This window comes from Anthonomus grandis, chromosome 13, assembly GCF_022605725.1.
Source record: "Anthonomus grandis grandis chromosome 13, icAntGran1.3, whole genome shotgun sequence".
NCBI classification, from domain to species: Eukaryota; Metazoa; Arthropoda; class Insecta; order Coleoptera; family Curculionidae; genus Anthonomus; species Anthonomus grandis.
In genome coordinates, this window is record NC_065558.1 from 15,518,810 (window position 1) to 15,542,838 (window position 24,029).

The following is a 24,029-nucleotide window of genomic DNA, read 5'->3' on the forward strand; positions in this document are numbered from 1 at the left end:
AATCTGTTTAGTGAGTGCCAATTGGGTTTTAGAAAGAACAAAATTACAGTCCTTGCTATGTTGGATTTGATCACCAACATTCTTAAAGCCTTTGGCGAGTAATGTGACCTTAGCAAAGTTTTCGACTGCGTTGACCATGGAATCCTCCTGCAGAGGCTCAAAGCCCCATTTCGACACAGTTAGTCGATAGATAATAGAATCCTATCTGAAAGGCAGACGTCAGTCAGTGTCATCTTCTTTGGTGTGTCGTCGGCAGGAGGTGATGTTACAATTGATATACCACACAACCTATTAATTCTAGGCCCTATACCGTTTTTAATATATATTAATGATCCACTTATCGACTCTGTTGCAAATTTTTGATGATGACACCACAGTATCGTTTCGTGCAGATTATCTTCTTACTTCTTTGGAGGGTTCCGCCGCGGTGCAGGAGAGGGTACAACTTGGAAACACAGTTTTGTGATACCAATATTTAAATCTGAGGTAGTTCTGCAGCAATGAACTTGTCATGAATGCAGATATGCCAGATGGAGTCGGCGAAGATCACAACGTTCCTGGAGGTCCATCTGGACCAACGCTTGCAATAGGACCCACTCATTGACCAACTGTCCTCTAAACTCACCAAATGTCTACCTACTTTGTACCTTTAATAAGATGATTTCTCCATTTGTTCTTAAAGATGTATCTCTGGTTTCCACATACATGAAACCCACGCCTTTGCCAATGTTCAGCGGATGCCAAAAGCATCTCTGCACTTCAGAGGAAGGCCATTAGAATCTTGTATCGGCTAAAGTGTAAAGAGGATTGTAGGGCTGCTTTTGGAGAATTTGGTGTCTCTGTTATCAGTATACATCCTGAAGAACATTCTTTATGTAAAAAAAATCAGCCTTTCGTAGCCCATGCAATAGTCCAATGTTATTTTGTTTTTATTTTTTTTTTATTTATGTAATAAGTTTTTAAATTATGTATTTTAGCCTATTTTAATTTTGTCTTTGACCTTCTACATGTAATATTTGCTTAAACAATTTGAATCTCAATGTATGTATATGTAATTCTTTTTTTTAAGTGTTTTATAGGCTGCATTTTGTAGAAAGTTTTATCATACAGCATTTATACAGGGTGTTTCAGTTGTTCAGTGCAACAGTAGAATCCATTTGAGTAAAGGAACCCATGTCCGGAAATGTGTCACTACGCCACTACGTCCCTAAGACGCGTTTAAATTTAGAAAAAATATTAATTACCTAAATAGGATTTGATGCATTTATTTTTACCTTTTGTATATGATATCATCACAACAATTGTTCAAAATCTCTTCCTCCAACCTCGATAAACCCATTTAAACGCCGCACATGATTTCGGCAGACTACACTAAAAATTTGATCCTCGTTTTGAATGATTTCAAATGCTGCTGTTATTCGTCCAATTAAGTCTAGCTCTGATTCTACTGGAGTTTCGAAGACTAAAGACTTTACATGTCCCCACAAGAAAAAATCGAGCGACGTTAAATCGGGTGACCTAGGAGGCCAAGAAACTGGTCCGCCTCTGGCAATCCAACGGTGCCCAAACCGCTGAGCCAAATACTCGCGTATTAAATAATCATCAACAATGCCTGCCCATACGTTGACAAACCAACGATTCTGATGTTTTCTTGGAAAAATTGGAAGGATTTTCTTCGTCCCAAACATGGCTATTTCTACTATTAAAAATACCGTCTCTTGAGAAAGAGGCTTCATCGGTCCACAAAACATATCGTAAAACATTTGGTTGTGCAATGATGTGATCCAGAAGCGACAAAATTGAACTCTAATAATAATAACTCGATAATCGGCTGCAGTCATAACTTGAACTTTTTGGAAGTGGTAAGGATGGAGTTGTTGCTCGTGTAGTGCCCGCCAGACAGAAGCGTTACTCGTATTCATATTCTTAGCGACGTCACGTGTGCTATTTGGTGGTTCAATGGTTCATCGGCAACTCGCTGAAGCACCTCTTCTTCAAATTCGACCGTTCTTACGGTTCGAGCAACACCAGTATTGTATTATTATCATCTTGGTCTTAAACATGCATGTCTCAGCGAGCCGCCGATAAAACGGCAATAAATTTTTTGTATCCAGGATGCTGTCGTTCGGGATAACGTTCATGATACAACCGCGATGCTGCTCGTCCATTGCAGTTTGTTGCTCCGTATGCCAAATGCATATCCGCCAATTCTTGATTGGTAAAGTTTTCTATTAGCAATAAATGTTTAAAAATTGTAAGCTAAAAAATTTTTAAACATGACATTGAGAATTGACATTGATAAGCGTTGATTTTAAACAATTGTTGTTATGGTATATTGTACAAAAGGTAAAAATAAATGCAGCAGATCCTATTTAGGTAATTAATGTTTTTTTAAAATTTTAACGCGTCTTAGGGTTGTAGTGGCGTAGTGACGCATTTCCGGACCATGGGTTTCTATACTCAAATGGAATCTTCTGTTGCACTGAACAACCCCCAGAAGTTTGATCCCATAGTTCTGAAACACCCTGTACATTAGGCATTAGAGTAGACTGGTACTTTATTTATAACGTATGTAAAATAATTGTATTATGGACATAAATAAAATATGATTATGGGTATATTTATAAATATCAAATCAAATATCAGATATTTTGAATGTAAAGTTAGAACTGCCGTATATTGTCGAAAAGTACCAAATGTATCTAACGAACCTTACTATTTTACAAGTATAAATAGAAGAATATTTAGAAGCGAATTTAGTTTCTTATAAAAATAATCAAAATAAGGATGACAAATAGCCTAACTTCAATATTCATCTTAAACCGCGCTGACGAACTTCCCTCCTATAATACAAACATTTTGTAAAAACACTCAAGTGACGTTCTCCTGGTACATCTTTAGCAAAAGTCATATCTTGCAAATAGATTAGATTCAACAATGTTTACTTTTAAAACCTAAAAAAATACACCAAAAAATTTTTATAATTATTTATTTTAAATATTAAAAAAAGACATATATAATATACACTCATTTGAAATTGCAATTCCTCTAATAATATAATAAGTACACTTCATAGGACGGATTAATCAGTTTCCATTTGCACTAAAGTTACAATTAAATAATAAAATTATCCTATTATATAATACTCGGAATATATTTACAGGATGCACTGACCGCACCAAAAAAGATCAACAGGAAGACCTCGCATAATCATAAAATCGAATTGTCCCTAATTAACTAATTAAATCTCCGTTTTGTCTTAACATCTCCAACCTCATCTCGTGCTCCCGGGCCTTTAGTCTCAATGAGGCGATACTCGAACTCCTCCTGTCCACTTCCGGAGGTGACGGAGGTACGACAGTACTGGTGGTTCCAGGTGACAATGGAGGTGATGCGGTGAATTCCTGTTTCGGTCTCTGCGCAGCTGATATGTTGGCCAATAAGGTTTGAAATGAGCTGGCTGCCGAAGGATATAAGGGTGGAAGAAGGGAGTGCGGGGTGCGGTGATAGGAGGGAGGAGTCGGCAGATATCCGGGTAGTACATGTGGAGGGTATCTGAAACTAATGGAGTCAAAGGGCTTACGTAAGCCAAAGGGAAGCGTAAAAGGGTTGGGGAGGGAGGAAGGTACTACTGCCGAGGGAGGTACCGCAGAACCAGGGTTTAGGTAAGGGTTATAAGGATGGCCCTGAGGTCCTACTTTTTCTTGTTTACGCCATTTGGCACGACGGTTTTGGAACCACACCTGGAACGAAAAAAGAAATTGTTTAGGACTGATTTAGGAATTATATGAGAAGTTTGTGTGGTCAAAGAAGAAATTTTGTTGGTTCCTAGTATGTTTTAAAACCCTTTCTGTATTATTATCCATTTGTCGTCCTCCTCCTGAAGGAAAAGGATATTTAAAAAAAAGTACATTTAAAGAAAAAGAATATATAAAGTAATACAAAAAATCCGAAAATTCTTTGTTTCCTAGGCAAGAACTGTGTAATAAATGCGACAAATCCGCAAAATTCTTTGTATGAAATATAAGCATGGAAAACTTTGATGGTTTAACTGAACCATTGAACGATATTCTTGGAATCTATTTTCCTGAAGTTGAAACATCAATAAAAATCAAAATTTGATTCTCCCAAAGTTTTATTGTCAATTCGGAGAAATATTCATAAAATAGTTATAAATTATATTATTATTATTAAATGTAATTCCACGAGAATGTAAAATACATAAAATAATGCTTGATAAATGACTAATCAATTTTAGAGATATTTATTTAAAATCTCCCATTTATCTCTAAGGTTTTGAACATAAAATTGAATATTCTCAAGAGATTTTTACTATAGAGAACAACCCTATGAAGACAGTTGTAGGAAAACTGAGTTCCTTTCTGGCATATTTTCAATATTTTGAGGTCAAATCGTCATAACACATTCCCTATATCATAATGTTGCTATAACCGTCTTATTAAAATTGGATTTGTGTATATAAGCATTATAATGTAGGTTTTTAATTTTTTCAAGACAAAATCTCGATTTTTTTTTGTGTACCTATATATTTGTTAATCTTGCTTGATAAAGTATTGAAAATTTAGAGTTAGAACTTCAAATAATCTATAATTGTTACTTGAAAAACTAAGTTATTTTTTACAAAAATAAATGTTATAAGTGCAGCTCTAAGTGACTAATATCCTAATTATAAGTTTAAAGTAGCAATTATACTTAATCGTAAGTTCAAAGTGAACGTCATAAATATTTCAGAAATTTATTTTCGATGTCAGTCATGTGCTTTTGTATCATCTACAGATTTTTGGTAACATTTTGTACATGCACGACAATGTAAAACATATTATTTAAATAAAAATGTAATATTGAAAGAAAATAAGACATTCTTCATCGTAGCCACATGGCTACTGAATAGTTCCTTAATAATGATTTCGACTCAAAATAAGCTTTACGGATAATATTTTTAATAAAATCATATATTTTGCTTCTTTGATCTCAATCTTGATTGAATCGCTACCATTATATATCATTTTAATCAGAAAAAAGTAGACAATTTCGTTGCAAAAATAGAGGGCGATGTTCCATTAAAAAAGTTTTGGTCTATCTATCCTGTATATTCCTGTCTATAATAGCTGCTAATTCAGAGAAATTGATTGGAGAAATTAATAAGAATTAAAAATAATATTGGTCTCAGATGAGAACTCTGGGGAATCTCACAATGTACCACAATATCAACAGGCTTCAATTTCACTACCTGGACACATTCAGTTCAGTAGGATCAAAGCCATGAGAGAAATTCATAAATGATCCTGGTTACCATAATGTTTTAACTTTGTAAGGACTGAGTGGTTTACCGAATCAAATGCCTCTTAGAAACCAAAATACACTTCATCCATCTGTAAATATATTACTGTCTACAGTAGATCGAGAACTCACTGCAATAAACTAAAAGATCAATGTGGCTGAAACTCATACTGATTTCGCGTGATAAATTCATTTTTCAAATCAGACAAATGATTAGTCACCTATAATTGTAGAATACTAATCCTGATGTTGGTTGGTAATTTGATATGCTTGACGATTCCGACATTGACTGTAGAAGTGATTTGTTGTTTATTATCAAGTAGTAGAAAATTATGTCTTGTCCTAGTTACTCCTGATATAATAAACTGAAGCTTAAGTAAATATTTTTCAAAAACGGAAGTGATTCCATCACAGCCATGGCTTTTATTAACATCCAATTTATCAAATACTCTGTCAGATGCAATATGAATTGTATTCAAGCAACCAATGTTGCATATTCTAAGTAGTGTTAGTTCTGGAATCTAAAATTACACAGGCAAATTAAAAGATATGGATATGGAAGAATGAAAGATCGGAATAGGAAAAACAATAAGAATGCATATACGTTTTCTTAAATTGGATAGAAGCATGAAATATCAGAACTCTATGCAAAGCTGGGAAAATAACAAACTCTAGAGATGCGCAAAATGGACATAAAGGTTCCGGGTCTTAGTGAGGTGGGGTGGCATTAATCAAAGGCATGGTATGGACATTAATATCAAAAAAGAGCTTCAACAACAGTCATCAACTTCAGACCCCTTAATTAGAGGATGATGATGATGATTCAAATATGCACTAGCCCAATAAATACAAGACTTATACATACATATATACGATCCTACATACGATATCGATGAAGAAACTATAGAAAACTTCTATTTGGATTTGGATGAATTAACCATAAAGAAACCCGATATCAATATCTGGGCCTTGGTTCTAAAAGGGCCAAAGTCTATCTTTCACAGGAAAAAAATTACAAATCCGCTAAAGGCCAATGTCAACATTACAATTTTATACTCTTTTTTCAATAAAAGGGCCAATGTGAACATAGGCCCCATGAATCCGATATTATATGTATAACTTCTTATAAGGCCAATATCGATATAAATAATTATGTACAGTGATTGTTGACCTGGACAAAACAAAAACATTTTAATTTCTGCTATGTTGCTAACGATTATTGAAGAATATTTTAAACGAGAAGGAAGGCATGTCAGCATATATCACAAATTTTTTATTCCGGGACATACTCATATGGAAGCCGACCAAATTCATGCAGCCATTGAAAAGGCTAGAAAAAATACCACAGTAAAAATAGAAATTCCTAGAGACTGGGCCAATTTAATTTGTTTAGTGCCTAGGAGACCCCCAATTTTTGTGCATGAGATGGCTCAGGAAGAATTCTTGAATTTTAAGTCACTTCTTTCGGGAAAGTTTTAGCACAAAAAAGTTAATACTTTGGGAAACCCTGTTATTTGGGCTAAAATAAGAGTCATTCACTATTCTACCGAAAATCCTGGTCTGCTGAAATATAAAACCACTTTTGCTGAAGACGAGCCATATTAAACTTTAAATTTATTAAGAAAATCAACCCGTAATTCCGAAAATGCAATAAAACTTTTCCCTATTAATAAAAAACCGTTAAGCATTCCAAAGAATAAAGTACAACATTTGAGGGACTTATTACCATTTATTGATAAAAACAGTCACCCATACTATCTGCAGTTTCTTAATGGACTTACTTCTAACTGAGACTGCAATTGATAATCTTGGTGAAAGTGAAGATGATGAAGATTCGCTTTAGGTGCCTATATTTTTATCAAAATGTATGTGCAACGTCTTTTACGAAGTTTTTTCTTGTGTTTTTAGTTTCATTTTGTTTTTTTTAAGTTGGGCCAAAGTGTTATTAGTTTAATTTATTATTTATTAAAAAAAGGCCAATGTCAATTTTTTTTGGAAAATAAATTTATTTTATACATTTTTAAGATTTTTTTTTTAAAAACCAATATCCTTTATACCCAAATCAAGCTTAAGAAAAATATAGAAACCTATCTATGTTGTAAAAACCAAACCTAATGCGACCTCATTACCTTTAAAGTCAATTTGTCAAAAATTGCGATTTATGACTTTGGCCCTTTTAGAACCAAGCCCCAGATATAATCATGGAGAATGTTAACGCTAAAGTTGGTAAAAGCAGAGTTGGCAATGTTGTGGGGGACTTTGGTCTGGGACAGCTGTGTTCGACCTAAAATTAATGCTGCAGAAGTGTAGAGAGTGCAATAAAAATATATTTTTCTGTTTCATCGACTTCCAGAAGGCTTTTGATAAAGTCCACCACAACAAACTTATCGAGAACCTAAAGGGTATTAATCTGCATCAGAGACCTACGCAAAATAAAGATGTATAAATAAGCAAATAGCTGTAATATGAGTTAAAGATATGGAAACGGACGAAATCAGTATACAGAAAGGCGTCCGACAAGGCTGTGTCCTCTCCCCACAATTGTTTAACTTATACTCTCAGTTTGTGTTTCAGAGGGCGCTGGAAAAAAAAAGAAAAGGGGTAAATATTGCAGGGATACTAATTAATAATCTTACACTCGCGGACGATACTAAAGAGTTAATCGAGCACGCGAAGAAATAGGACTTACCATCAACATAGAAAAACATAAATTCATGATAATAAGTAAAAACCCTAATATTCACCCTGTTATCACTCTAAATGGAAAACAAGTTCTGTGTCCAAAAATTCAAAAGTCATTAATGACCTACTACATCCAGGCGAAGCAATCAAGATCAGGATAGAAATGGCTCGAAAGACATTTCTCTGGCTCGAAAGAATTAGAGTAAAGTTCATGGAGTGTTATGTGGGGTCGGTGTTACTGTATAGGATGGAAACCTGAACCTTAAAATCCCAAATTGTCAAAAAACTAGAATCATTCGAGATGTGGATATATAGACGCATGCTAAGGTTACCCTGGACACAGAATAACGAATGAAGAAGTACTGAGGCGTATGGGATATGAAAGGAAACTACTAAAGATTATTAAGATCGGTAAAATCATATTTAGCGCAATGACAAATATATACTTCTACAAGACATAATGCATGGAAGAATAAAGGGCAAGAACGGAATAGAAAAAAGAAAAATTCTGGCTCCAAAATATAAGAAAATGGACAGGAACAAATGTTGAAGAACTGTCCCATGTGGTACGAGATAGAGACGCATTTAGAAATATGGTCGTCAACTTTCAATGAGAAAACGGCATCAGAACAACAACAATTTTAGTAGTTTTTGCATGACGAATTGTAGTACATAATACATAAACTAAATAATAAAAAAAACATAACACACCACTATAAATAAACCCTAGGTATAAGTCAATTTACAGAAATTAAATTCAGTTAATAAAAAATACACGCTTAAAATCCGAGTTGTTCTCAGGTCCATTCTATGAACTAATTTTAAACATATAGAAATGATTATGTGAGTGGCATTAAAACTGATACACACACACGCAATTTCTTTCTCAGAATCGAAGATCGGCGACATAATCGGTAAAAGTTTCCCGGTAAAACGATCCCAGAGTCCCGACAAAGCGTATTTCGCATTCCCCCCCTCGTAATTAAAACAGATTAAGTAATTACGGCCGTAATAATTGCGGTTCTGATTCGCCTAATTGCGTTACAAAGATTTTAATTCGAGCGCTACTATGTTGCGTTCGCTTTATGTTTTTTCGATCGTAAAATCGGTTCGATTAAACTGGTTTTTTAATATCTTGGTTATTTTGTAATTAGATGATTGGTTATTAAGTCCTCGTATAAATCGATCCATTATTATTACACGATAAAGTTTAATTTTGTTGCTAGGAATGTAACAATGTTAGTAAGTCCCTTCATTGAAAATATGTACTTAATTTAAATATGGTGTAGTTAGTTCCTGTCTAATATATAATTCTCATTTTGGAAAATATCAACATAAGCACATCTAAAAAGAGTCTGATTTAATTTTCTTCTATACATATAGGTACTAAGTGGTGCACAGAAGAGGAAGGAAGTAATAATTGTGTATATTTGGCACGGGCCTCGCCAAAGCCGATGGAAAAAAAAGGGAGAAGAAAAAATAAGAAAGAACCCGCAAGGACTCTTGTTAAACGACACATATTAACTGGTCTGTACACTTAAATTACATGTACACGAACTACAAAGATGAGAGGTATAATAATGTGTTACTTCAAGATCTCAATTTATTATCACAATAAATAAATACAGCGCACTTGTTTTTATGACATATATGTACAACTTAAATGCAATCCGTTATTTGAATTGGATATTTTTTCTTTGAGAATTTATGTGAGAAATTTTAATCAAAACCCTGCGATAATTTACTTGCTTATGTCATAAACAGCTGTACCGAGGGAAAGGGTACGACAACAATCCAAACATGTTGGCAACATTTTCTGGATTCAGACCTATTATCTTGGATAAATGCCATCAAGCATGTAATTCGCCTTAGTACGAATCCTTGTGCCATTCGTATGATGGAAACAAACAACAAGGCGAAAACATATTTTCAAAATGTTGAAAAGTTCATAGTCCAATAAGGTGAGAAATTCTGATTGAGACTGCAAAACCACCTCGTCATGCAATATCTATGACTAGATGAAGCGCTAAGATCCCGCTTGATCATCTATAAAGAACTCGCCTTTCTCTTGGAAAAATTCAGGTAGACATTATTACTCCGCTCACATGGCTTCAATCCTTTGACTATATATTTTTGACATTTTTTGCAGTGCCTCGATATGATAAACAAAATTGGCAATGGAACAAGTAGCTCCCAGTATTGATCAAATTTTGACTTATATACGTCCCTCATGAAGGTCCTGCACAGACATTTTGGTAGAAACTCAACTTGTTACATTAAACTTGCAGATGACACTTGTTACATGAAACTTAGACTGAGCTTAGATTTAATAAAATGCTCGTAAGTTAATGCCTTTTTTCTACCAGTAGACCTTCTATTAAATGACCTTAAAATGCTAAGAGATTGGAATTATCGAAGCTCCACATCTATCATTGAGCCAGATGGTAGTGTAAGTAAATGACCGAATACACTGTAGATAAAAATGAAAATGCAAGAGCTAAGTTATCATTAGTGTAATGGGATTCTAATTCTGCTTTAAAGACATTAAATCTTATATCTGTGTATGGTTATAAGAATGTTTTGCCACAAGTATGTATCGAATTAGGATTTTTATCAATTTTTTCTGGAGAAAGAGCCTTCAACAAGCATGCCCTCATCAAAAACAAATTACGAAAATAAGTTGAATTATCACAGAGCAAGTTCGATCAGTTTTAAAAAGGTCAGTGCAACGAAAGCGAGAAAACACGTGCATTAAATTATATCAAAAGGTATATTGTGTATTAGATTTGGGGAATTGTAAAATTTATATTTAAAATATATATAATATTTATATTATTAATAAAGCGATTTAGGACAATTAATACTCCATTCGTGAATATGCGAATTAAAAAAAGTCGATCCTTTGACCCCTATGTGGGCACCTGCGGGTACTCCAGCTTACCTTATTAAAAAAACAATATAATTATGTCATACTTAATATTAAATCAATTAGATGCCTTAAATAACGACATAACTGTTGATTTTCAAATATATTTTTTTAACCATTTTCTTTTCTTGTGTCAATATATAAGAGGTACAATGGATGCGTTCTTTCAAATAGTGTATCTTTTCTGTCGGGAAGATATGGATAAATAAAGCAGAGTTCCTGACGATAAAATGTTTGTTCAGGTGCTGAAATTCCAAATGCTTTCCAAATCCAAACAAAAAAAGGCAGTATGAATTTTTGCTGAGGATTAAAGATTATAAAAGAAAATTAGCAAAAGAACATAAATTGACTAAAGGGCAGCGAAATGACTGAATAAGGTGACTTTTAAATTATGTTCATCATCAAAAAATCTGCAAAAATTGTCTTTTCTAAATATATTTTCAGCATCGACATACATGTCGATTGTAAATGAAAATTAACAAGGAGTCCTCGAGGATATTCACTAAATACATAGTCATAGTTAGCATGGAAGTGTAGGGGACTGATTGGTGAAGACCAGTTTCAGTTCCTTAAGGAAAGGACAACCTCCAACTTGTTGGAGGCTTTCGAAAATAATATTCAAGTAGATTCCATATATACTGATTTTTTGAAGGCCTTTGATAGAGTAAATACCAAGTTATTACTTCAAAAGTTGGGGCTCATGGGATTCCACCGGTCACTTCTTGCTAGCCTTAAGTTTTCTTACAGGAAGAATACAGAGAGTTAAAATTAATAATTTTATCTCATCTTAGTTTGAGGTTCTTTCAGGGGTTCCGCAGTTATTACATTGTGCTCCCCTTCTGTTTAATTTACTTGTCAATGATTTGATGAGTATTGTCAACTATTCTACTTGCAGTACGTTTGCAAACGAATTAAAATCAAAATTTTACACGAATATTGAGCGGTGGGATGACTCATTGAAGCTTTAAACTGATTTGGATGCTATATGGAAGTGCAGTATTTAATAATTTGTCCCTAAATGTGAAAAAATGATTTTGTATAAGTTTCTTTAAAGGGACAAGGAAATATAACACTGGATTTAAAATCAACAATAATACTTCATAGTCTGTTCCATTATCAAAGATCTTGGAGTCTGGTTTGATGAGAAATTGTTATATCATAAAGAATAGCATAACGCATACAAAAGTTTAGAGATTTTTGATCCGTAATTCTGAAGTACTATCTTGAGAGGGTATTAAGTTACTGCACACTGCACTAGTTAGAACTAATCTGGAATATTCCACTATCATTTGGTCACCACAGTATCGGATTTACATTGATCACCTGGAACGTATGCATAATAAGTTTCTTTGTTTCATGGGGTATAAGCTTAATATTAAGTTCGAAAAATACCATAGATCTGATATGCTAGACACATTGAAAATGAATGCCCTAGAGACACGACGGATACGTTTTGATTTATGTTTTGTTTTTGAATCGCTCATGGTTTGATAGGTTGTCTTAGACTCTTATACAAGGTTGGTTTTAAGGTACTCCAAATGCTAATCTTCGCAATCACTCTCTTTTTCTTATTCCATTTCACTCAACTAACTATGGACAGCATTCCACTATTGATAGATCACTGCAAGTTTTAAATAATATTAATATAGATATTTTTGCACTCTGGGTGGTTTTAAAAATCAATTAAACGGGTTAGATTTAGCTAATTTATAAATGTTTTTCTTGTATTTGTAACAAGGTTTTAAAATTAAGAAATTTACCATTTAGGTATTTAATTGCTTTGTTATCGCTACCAATTTGTTAAATATTTTTTATAATATTTCATGATTATTTACTTTATAAACATTGAATTACCCGTAAATTTTATAAATAAATAAATAAATTTGACTGGCCCATAATTAAAGACAATTGTAAAGTTTTCCTCTGTTACTCTTCTTATAATATGATGAATATGTTTGACGCTTTTCTCAGGTCTAAAAATTGAAAATCCTCAACACCATTAACATTCACTTGGGTGTTGATTTTAATATCAGCAATTGCAACTTTGGTGTCTTCTGTAAAATATACATTGACGACACTGAAACTAATATTTTTGACCAATTTCCTTCCTGTCTTTCCAGTTACCGGCTCTATACTGCTTAAATATGTTTGTCACCTGATTTACATGTTGAGATCACTTTATTTATTGAGCTAGATATTTATATATTTTACTCTTTCTGTATATTATATTTTTTTCAATAGCCTTTGCCTACTTTTGTATTTTCTTGTAAAGACTACACATTCTTTAATCCAAAAAAGTCCTTTAACTAAAACAGATATAAATCTTGCTTCTGAAAAACATGCAAAACTCCTCTGCATGTTCTACTATACATATAGAATCCCTACTGGTCAAGTTTACCTAAAATTCCGGAGAAATGGTCCCGCCCTTTGAACAATTTCTATTGGTATTGCCGTGAAATATTCTTTGTACAATATGGTCCCCCAGGAACTGCAATAGCGGATTTTAGAACTTACTAAAATCTTGAAAACGTGATAAGATCATTGAGGGACATTTTGATAGTTTTGGTATATCTGGAAGAAGGTATTAACTTATTACCCTATATTATATTACCTTTTAATGTTCTACGTGAAAGTCTAAACATGTTCTATGGAAAAAGTCTTACATATCCTAATGTTCTAATGTCCTAAGTTGTTCATCTAAGTACCAACGATGCATTTTTTTCATTTTTAAGGCAGCGGTATCTAAGCCTAAATGAGGGTAGTGTAGCAGCGGCCGTATTTTATGATTTCACAAAGGATTTCGATTGTGTTGCTCACGGAGTTGTGTTATGCAAGTTTGAGTTTTATGGATTTGATGGTTTGATGCTATCTCTCTCATAGATATTTTTCAAGGGCTTCTTTAAAAACGAGCGGTTAGATTTAAGCCTGGGTTAAGTCGTTTTCAATCTTGCAAACCTTTTTTTTTAGTCTGAAAAAATATTAACATTATACCATATATGTTTATTCTAGAAACCTGTTGTTTGATCCACTCTAAATTTAGTACAGTTATAGCTGCTAATAATCCTAATTCTACGAGGAGTTCTCATATTGTATCTTTGCCTGTACATCACTTAACATTAAAAAATTAATTTTAAATTTATGCTAGTTTAATTTTTTAACTATTTTCCTTCTTCGATTCGCAAAATTAAAAGTAAAAATTAATTTTAAAGGGAATTAAAGCGCTTGGTACTGGGGAAGGCATATTATAGATTGTTAGACTATTTAGAGGATAATTTTATGCTTTGACTTTGTTTTATTATATTTTTTATTATTTGTAATAATTTCTGCTTTGATATTATTTAGTGTAGCTTATACCTAGTTTGTGCTTTGTTTATAACAATGTAATTTGTTGAAACAATAAAGCTTTCTTTATTATTGTTATGGTTTTTGCGATATTTTGAATCTTATTAAAAAAAATTAATAGGATTTAATAGGATATTATAAAATAAGGTGAAATTTTTGCGTAAAATCTAAAAGTTCACCTCTACTTCTTATATGCCAAAACTAACAAAATATTTTTGTTTTGTGTCACATAGCAACCCTGTCACGTTGCAAAAATTTTATTTTTTCTCTTACAAATCTTAGATGCAGATCCCGGAGAATCACCCTGTAATTAATTCCTCTCAATCCTTCTTTTAACATATAGGTTCGCCTTTGTTTGCCAGCTTAATTCTTGCTATAGAAAAATAATTTTCTTAAGTAAAATGCCCATTTAATAGATGTTTTATTTCTCTTCGAAATAAATAACAATTAACCGACAGCCCTATAATAACAACGACGCTCCTAAGCCATTAATTGCCTATATATATGAAATAAATATTTCATAAGAGATACAATTTAATAATATATAATAACATGTTTCCAAACCCGCATTAAACACTTTATGGGCTCACCTGGTCGTTTTTAATCATTCACTTCCTTTTAAGTAACAAAAAATAGTAAATTGTTAATTAGCGGCCGTTATAATCGTAAACGATGCTTTTAAATACCTTAATACCAACGAACGAACGAACGAATATTCAATACCAGAGACTAGAGGTAATTAGTGCGAGCACCGCTAATTAATTCACGGCGTTGTTAATGGATCCTGTAAGCCCCCCAATATAAAGATAATATGACCAACTTTAATTACTTACTATAAAGTAGTCACATTAAATTATCAAGTACTTTTTTTTGTTTTTATTTTGCTTGTATGCGACAATTACGTCATTAATATATTTAGAAACGTTCAAAGAAATCCTAAAGTGCAATAAAACTAACATCAATATTGAAAAGTACCTATTGTGAAGCATAGATCTAAAATCAGTATTGCTGATTCTCTCATGTTCTAAACTTAAGTATGGAATAGGAGAGAATGTAACTGATTTACTTAATTTCCGGCCTATTCCCGAGACTCCAAATATATTTTTTTTTATCAAAACTTACGCAATCGGAGCCGAGACTACATCCATTAATTTTATGTTAATGTGTTGCCTTTGCTTTTTTATTAAAATATATTACTCATTAAATTTTGAAAAGTCAGTTTTTTCCAAAGCTTGGAAAGTTGCGCTTATCATTTCTTCACCCAAAGTTAGTATTCTTGGTTTGTTTGCTTTATATAAAATTTTGAAATCATCACTTAGATACCGAAAGTATTCTTCCTAACGTACAATCTGCTTTTAGATTAAAAAAAGAATTAAAAATTGTAGAGTCCAATTAATGTATGCTGATAATACATTTTCCATTCTTTTTCGCCTAAATTAGCAGAAGTCGAATCTACGATTTCCCAAGTGTCCAGAGAAGGTGAATCGGTTTCTTTCCAGGATGCAGTAAAAAACCTTGGTGTTTGGTAGATACTAGATTATAGTTCGAAAAGCTTGTTACTTCTAATATAACTAATATACAAAAAAGTCCTCTTTAAATTAAAATTAATATATAATTCAAAATCTTTATTAAACTTAAAAAGATACTATGCTCGCTTGTCCTCTCAACCTTTGAATATGTGGATGTTGTTTATGGTCTTTGCCTTACAGGAACTCTAGCCCAACGTATTCAGAGAATACAAAATGGTTGTCTTAGGTTTATTTATGGGATAAGAAGACGTCAACCTGTTAGCCATAAACTGAATGAAGCTAAATGTATACAATATAATGAGTAATATGCATCGGTTTAATTGTCCTAATCTGTAACACTAAATTTTAAAAAATTAGACTTAGAGCTGATGTGCATACTCTTAATATTAGGTTTAAAAGTACTCTGACTTCACCAATACATGGAACTGCACTACTTTTGAAACGTCGTTTTCTTACCAGATAACATTCTTGTACAACGCAATACCTCTGGAACTTCTGCGCACATCAGTATCTGTGTTTGGAAACAATTTAAAAAACATGCTTTTTAATAATAAATAAAAATAAATAATAATAATATAAATTATATAACGCTAAACGTTTTTTCCATAATTTTTCTTCCTGTTTTACAGCATTGGTACTCGTATGTATTATTAGAAAGTGTACTCTTACATGGATTTTATTCTAATATTACTATTATTATTTTGTCCCAATATTAAAGTGTCCATAGCATTAAAATTTGTTGACATTGTTATTGTTTTGTAATACTAAAATATACATGAATTTACCACCTGTCAATTTGTAATATACAGTTATACACTCTACACTCTACAACCAACGAGATAAAGATCGAAAGTTGCATTACAACAAAAAGGAATACTCATCGATGAATAGAGACTGAGTCACGTACGATTCGCGGATGATATCGTTATTTTGTCAGAAAATCTGGGGGAGGCCAAAGACATGCTCTAAGAACTCAACGATATCGTACAAGAAATTGGACCGATAATAAATTTTGAAAAAACCAAAATCATGACAAACATGATTTCCTGTGATCAAATACAAATAAATAACAACAAAGTAGAATTTTAACGAAAGAACTAACATTAGATTAGAATAACCAGAGCCAACCAAAGCTGTGAACTAAACAGTGCGGCGTATAGAAAAATGAAGAAAATTAAAATAATTTAACCAGTAATCCAGACCCTAACTTTAACGAAGAAAACCCCAGAGAAACTAAGAGAAACACAAATGCGAATTGAGAAATCGATGCTTGGCCTGACTCTGAGGGATCGAGTGAGAAATGAAGAAATACGCCGACGTATAAGTATATGCGTCCAGTATATACTGGAGTAGATCACTACACGGAAATGGAAATGGGCTGGGCACATTGCTAGAATGGAGAACAGGCGATGGATCAAAAAACTGTTGGAATAGAGAACAAGAGCTGATTCGATGCACGGATGACCTGAAGACAAATTGAATTGCAATAGCTAGGGACAGAAAGAACTGGAGACGTTTGGAGGAGGCCTGATGTCCAACAATGGACGTGAAAGAGGCTGCATGATGATAATGATGAAAAATTTTAGTAATCATAACAAATTCGATTAAAAGATACTTAAATGAGGATACCTAATTCATGGTAGAGCGAAGGCAGAGAAACAAAATATTAAAAGTAACACCTACAGAAAATAAAAAAAGGTTTAAAAAAACAAATATTTTTTTACAATATAAAATCCTTTTGCGTAAAGAAAATGTTTACGATTCTCTTAATTTTTTTTTAAAGGATAATAAGGCAGATAATTTTTTTTATTATTTTACACTTAGTATACTTATTAACAGTAGAATCTTAATTACAAAGCCCTAGATATACAAGGTGCCCAAGGTAAAAATCCGAAGTATGGAGACCTCGGTACCTCATTAAAAAGCTTAAGCAAAAATTTTTTGAAAATTTGACAATAACACTTTTTTATTGGCACTTTTAGAGTACTACATGATAATATTTTTTGGTACTATATCCGACGTTTTGCTCTCAACAAACCATCATCAACTTGGTATATGGTCTGAAATAAAAATGCATCTCTATTATGAATTCAACGATGTATCACATATCACATTTTTTTACTTAAAATGAAAAATGCGCTATTTCTATTTTTTCTATTTTTTTTGGTGTTGCAAGCAAATAGAAAATACTTTTTGGATGTTAATAACTATCACTCTATAACATATTATCTTATATCTCATGTAATAGTTTTTTTTTAAATAATTAATATTCTAGTGATATTCAAAGAATAACTAATAAAGTTTGACACGAATAAATTATTGGAAATTTGTATTTAATTTATAATAGGTGTTCCATCAGGTTTTCGTTATTTTTTAAACATATGTATGATTTTCTAACACTAAATTCTGCCGTTACTCATTCTTGTAACTGCTGCTCAAATTCAGAAAAATTTAGGTATACAAAACCCCAAATGGAGAAGTCCAGAAGAGTTAAATACAGGAATCGCTCTGCGCAAGACACTTCATTTAAAATTCGAAAACACTTTTTAAGAAATTGCTGCAAAAGATACCGATTGTCGAAACCAACATTTATTGACCTGTGCCAGAGGTAAGTCATCTAAACAGCTTTCTAAATCATTTTGCAAGAAATTAAGCTCTGCTCTTAATCAATTATGGTAAATAAATTGAATTATTATCTTAGTTCCTAAAACTCTAAGAAAATGGACCTACGTGGTGGCTTTCTTTCTAAAATTTATCAAGATGCATTGCTGCTGTATCGACAGTATTTTTCAGGCACAAAATATACTATATTTTGTGCCGTCAAATATGCCGGCATATTCGACGATATTTATAAAATAATAACTGTTTAACAATTAATAATAAAAACAATAAATATTCTGACTATTGAACAATCCTTCAAACAGTAATGGGTATTTACATAAAAGTGTCAAAGTATCCGCAACACCTAATTAAAAAAAATATATAAAAACGAAACGAAATAAATGGTAACTTGGTCAATTTCTCTCAATAAATTTTTTATGCAATGAAAATTAAAATCTAATATAAATAAGAATGAAGGCGTCAATATTTCCTCTTGGCCCAAATATGAATTTTCCCACATGCACCTTCAAGTATATGTCTTAATTGCCCATTTTAGAAAGATACTGCAGTTAGTTCATAGCATATGAAAACCATAATTTTATTACCGTCATTTGTGAAATCTTATAGAGATTATACTCATTAATAAAACCTTAGACTGGGGATAAGCTTCACAATTTAACTTTTCCTAATCACCCTAATTTTTCTTACTTTTAAAAAACTTTGAAGGTTCTTAACTTTGATGTTACAGTTACATCCAAATCTTTGTCTATTTTTTCCTAAATTTGTATGTGTCATATTTGTATGTTCCTTATGTGTAATTTTGTATTCTTCAAATTCTTTTTTAAGGTCTATTAATCTATTCCTTTTACACTTGCCTCTTGTAATATTTCTTCATTTTGTTTTCTTTAAATCCATATTATATTTTCCTTCTCTCTCCCTTTTACACACTCAAACATTTAATTTTTCACTCTTTTAGTTTTTTCTCTAAAAAATGCGCTTAGTTCATTTCTAACAAATTCAAGTCATTTTGTATTAAGATTATCTTTGTGTGTCTGATGCTGGTTCTTATTTTAAGACTATATCTGTAATTTAAAAAAAAAACTTGTTCCGTGTTTTTGAGTATTTTAATTTATAATTTTCTTCATTGTCACGTTACTGCATTGTAGCTTGTAAGTTCTTTACGAGAGTTATTTGGTTCTTTAATTTGTAAGGACGTCTATTTTGCTAAAAACACTTCATCATCAAAATCTATTCAGGTATTCCTCCTAATTTCTAATTTTGCTTCAACCACTAATTGGAATTCCTAGATTCACGTCACAACGTTGGTTGTAATATCCTCATAGTAATTGCCAATTACCATAATTTGTTTTCTCAACTTTTTGTTTTGTTCAGTCAAAGCAGTGCAAAATGAAGCGCCTTTAATTTAAGTAATTAGTTTAAATCAGTTATGGCATATTTATCCCTAGGTACTTTTAAAAGAAAATTAATTTACATTTTAAGTAAATTAGACTTACATTATATGTCAGCTTTTCCTAAGTAAGGCTAATTACCAATATTTATATTTACATCTTTGGACTTTTTTTTAAAGAAATGTCGTACCACAAGTGAATCTCAATTTAAAAAGTGAACCACTAGCAAATTATTAGTTAAGATGTTCTCCAATTAATTAATATCCTTACCAGACCACAAAATCCAGATTCAGTAGAGTCATCGGTATACAATATATATCACAAATGAGGAAAAGTACACAACACTGAACTACCACATCTTATCCCCCCTAATCCTTAGAAGTAAAAGCATCAAATGTCATTCTCTAAAAGCGGTCACCTGGGAATGAGGTAAACCAAGCCAGGATTAAACCTCTAATTTCATATGATTCTAGTTGCCTCTGCACACCTCTACAATTCACAACCAAGTTAATAAAATGGGCTGTAAAAGGGGCAATTTGAGGTTTAGTTGCTCTTATTTCGTATTTGGAGATTTGAGATTTTTTTTTACTTTAAAGTACTGACCAATTGACCATTGTTCATTGCTCGGATCACTTAGAGGAACAAAGTTATTTATGTTAAGTAGACGAAGAGTAGAACTTCCAGCAACAATAAATGAAATTGAAATAGATTTTAATTGTAATTTGGATTCATCAAACCATATTTCCTTTAAACTCCAGTTCAAATATTAGGAATTTCCTTAGATTTAAAATGATATTCCTAATCCAAATATTTTCAATTAAATCCATTCTGAAGCTGGTGGTTTTTGAGAGTAATAATCTTGAGAAGATATCAAACACAATTGGTAGTTGACCGTCAGGCCAAGATTCTTAACTGTATCTATTTAAATAAAGTATTATTTATTTCAGTTATTTTAAGTAGTCAGAATGAACAACTAACTCCTGTTATAAAACCTAGACTAGATTAGATAGAATTAGAGCAGAAATTCACTTATTCAACTTTATATTCAAAATTGTACCTGACATAATATTTTAAAGCCTTTAGAATCACCAAGTCTGCCTTAGACTTTTGAAAAAATATTCCGTATAACCAGAGATCTATCTAAGCTATTAGGCACGAGAGATGACATTGCTAGAGATAAATCTATACCATCAGTAACTATTTCTTCCCAAATTAATCCAATTGTTACAAGATTTGGATTCGAGATAAACTGCTTTGTGATCGTCGTTACCAAACAAAAAACGTAAATGAAACAATAATTATCAAGCATGAACAGAAATTATCTGGATTCATTTTGGACAACCCTCCACAAGATATTACAAATAACATATACTTCTTTCCCAACGGAACAATTTAAAAATAAATTTTACATTTTTTGGAGTCAATATGCCCGCCTTCTTTCTGCACTGTTGACTGTAAAATCCTGGAGAATCTAAAAAAAATAGTTTCATAAATAATAAACGTTATTACCCGGCTAAATAAGTTATCCGCCGGCCCCATTAAATACGCAATCCGTTGTCAGCTAAATAATAATTTAATAATGGGAAATAATAGCGAAAAGGTAATTACAGTAGGTAGTGGTACTACTGTACAACGCCAACGGGAGGAGCATGAGTGGCCATTTTTCTCTTCTTCTATGGACCAACTTAATCGATACCACAGATCGATAACGATTAATTGGCCCCGGATTACCCAGCGTTATTGAGATTGGTACCACCAGGGCCATTATACTCTTATCCGATGAGCTTTAACAGGATTATTTAGATGGTGATTTGGCGCTTTTTTTTCTGATTCTCTTTATTCTTTTATAGTTGGTGTAAATAGCAGGGGGCTTTTCCTTTTATTAGTTTAATAAACCGCTAATGTGAAAGCGACCACTTTATTTATTCTCCTAAAATGTTTTCTAAACTGGTCAACATGAAAAATGACTTGGGTATTTACTGGGACGCAAAAGCAGCAAACATCGCACTACCTCTAGGGAGAATGCTTCTAGGAGAATATATCGTACAGACAGAATCTTTTTCAAATTTGACCAACTACTATCTTAGAATACGAAAACTATTGTTAGTTTTTGTTAATAAATCTAAATGTAGATTAATTAGTAAAAGAGATAAATAAGCCTAATTATACTAAATTTGCTGAAAATCTTGCTATGAATGTAGTTTCTTTTAATTAATAGAAATGGAATCAGGTTCATTTTTAAATTTAATAATTATTTTAAGAAATTTTTTGGAATTATCTCAATCATTTTCTTCTTTGTTGTTTTAATTCTAGAACTTTAAAAATAATATTGCTCTTACAAATTAAAATTCTAATAAGTTGTGTTGACTCTAATTGATAACCCTTTATTGGTATATGTGGGCCTTTTATTGGTAACTTTTATTAAGTTTTATACTTTTATTTTTAATAAAAATTTTCAGACAAATTATTCAAATCAAATACTTAATGGAATCATGAAAATAATTAAGATTTATTCCAAGATTCATTCCCAAGCCCGTTTCCAAAAGATTAAATCAAAATAAGGTTTTCTTGATAAAATATAAATCTGATTTATATTTAACCATAAAATTTAATAGCACTAGGTTTAAATCGTTCTAGAACCGACAAAAAATTTTAATTTTCATAATTCAAATCTGCTTAAAACGCTTTTAAAGTGATCCAATCTAATACAATTATAGTACATCTTTAAAAAATAAAAGAGTAAACTTTGTTGCATTTTTTAATTTAAGTTAACCCAACTTAAAATAAATTAAACAAGAAGTTTTGGAATTTAAAAATTAAATTAGAATGCATTTATTTGCATATTCATATGAGCAAATTCCTTGGGAAATATGCGTCCGGCCTTAGGTTTTGCGAGACAAAAAATTTTCAAAAAAGAGTAAAACGGAATAAGCATGTAAGTTATGACCGATTTTTGTACTTACACTAAATAAAAAATAGTTTAAGAGTATTTTCGAGTTTTTTTGTCTTGTTTGTCTTGTTGAGGAAATAGATTCCTCAATAAAACAATTAACAGATGCAATTAAAGAATCGTTTAATTTAGCAACCACTAAAATCTCAATCCCAAACATCCACTTCATAGTCTTCCCAATGAGAATTAAAAGGTTAATAAGAACAAGAAACAGACTAAATAAACAGGCTAGACTGCAAAAAGACCCAGAGACAAAAAGAATTGCGAATAATCTTCCGAAAAGAATAAAAAACCAAGTGTTCGACTTCAGAAATGAAAGATGGGGCAATGTTTTAGAAGATGATTAACGATGGCGATGAAGACAAATCAAAATTCTGGAAGGTTTCAAAAATACTGAGAGGGAGAACAAAAACAGAGTTCGCGTCCATAGAAAACCAAGACGGTCTTCTGGTATACCCGGACTAGGATAAGGTGAAAACTTTAAACAGATCATTAACAGAACAATTTAACCTACACGATATACTAGATAATCCCGAATTACCTGAAGAAATAGAGATATCCAACGTACAAGTCGAAAACCTACCACTAAACGCATTATCAAACTGCAAAAGTATAAGCCCACAAGAAATAAGAGACGTAATTAAAGACCAAATGAATAAGAAAGCAACAGGCTATGATGAAGTAAACAACAAAATGCTGAAAACACTACCTGACAATACACTCTTGGACATAAAAACCATTTATAACAATTGCATTAGCCTGTGGTATTTTCCAGTCGAATGGAAACAAGCAATTTTGGTAGTAATACGTAAACAGGGTAAAAACATTAAAAAACCGGAAAGTTACAGACCCATTAGTCTGCTGCCATTACTGAGAAAAATCTTTGAAAAGACGGTTCTATAAGCAGATTATGGGAGGAGCTAGATGAACTCAAAATAATCCCGGAAGAGCAGTGCGGATTTACAAGAGGATTATCAACTGAGTTGCAGCTTGCACGGATACAACAGAGTCTGGTGGATTCATTTAATGCGAAGGGATCTACCGCCATGATCACACTCGACATCGAAAAGGCCTTCGATAGAGTGTGACATGACGGTCTGATCTATAAGTTGCAGAAATTTAGGGTGACCGCAAGGTTCACTAAATTTATAAAAAATTTCCTAAAAGACACGGAATTTACTGTTAGAATAAATGGAATCACCTCCTTTAACAGGACGAGAGCGGGAGTTCCCCAAGGCTCCCCGCTCGCACCAATTTTATTTAACATATACCAAGCGGACATTCCAAAA

General features: G+C 32.3%; 1 protein-coding gene across 1 annotated transcript in view; it reads right to left on the minus strand.

The window, feature by feature from the left end:
• Positions 1-2,973: 2,973 nt before the first annotated feature.
• The window catches only part of LOC126744092 (homeobox protein aristaless), a 128,003-nt gene continuing 106,947 nt past the window's right edge, over positions 2,974-24,029 (minus strand). The window contains exon 4 of the mRNA XM_050451441.1: positions 2,974-3,743. Coding sequence (XP_050307398.1) covers positions 3,234-3,743 — 510 coding nt within the window. The 3' untranslated portion in view covers positions 2,974-3,233. The remainder of the gene's footprint in view (positions 3,744-24,029) is intronic.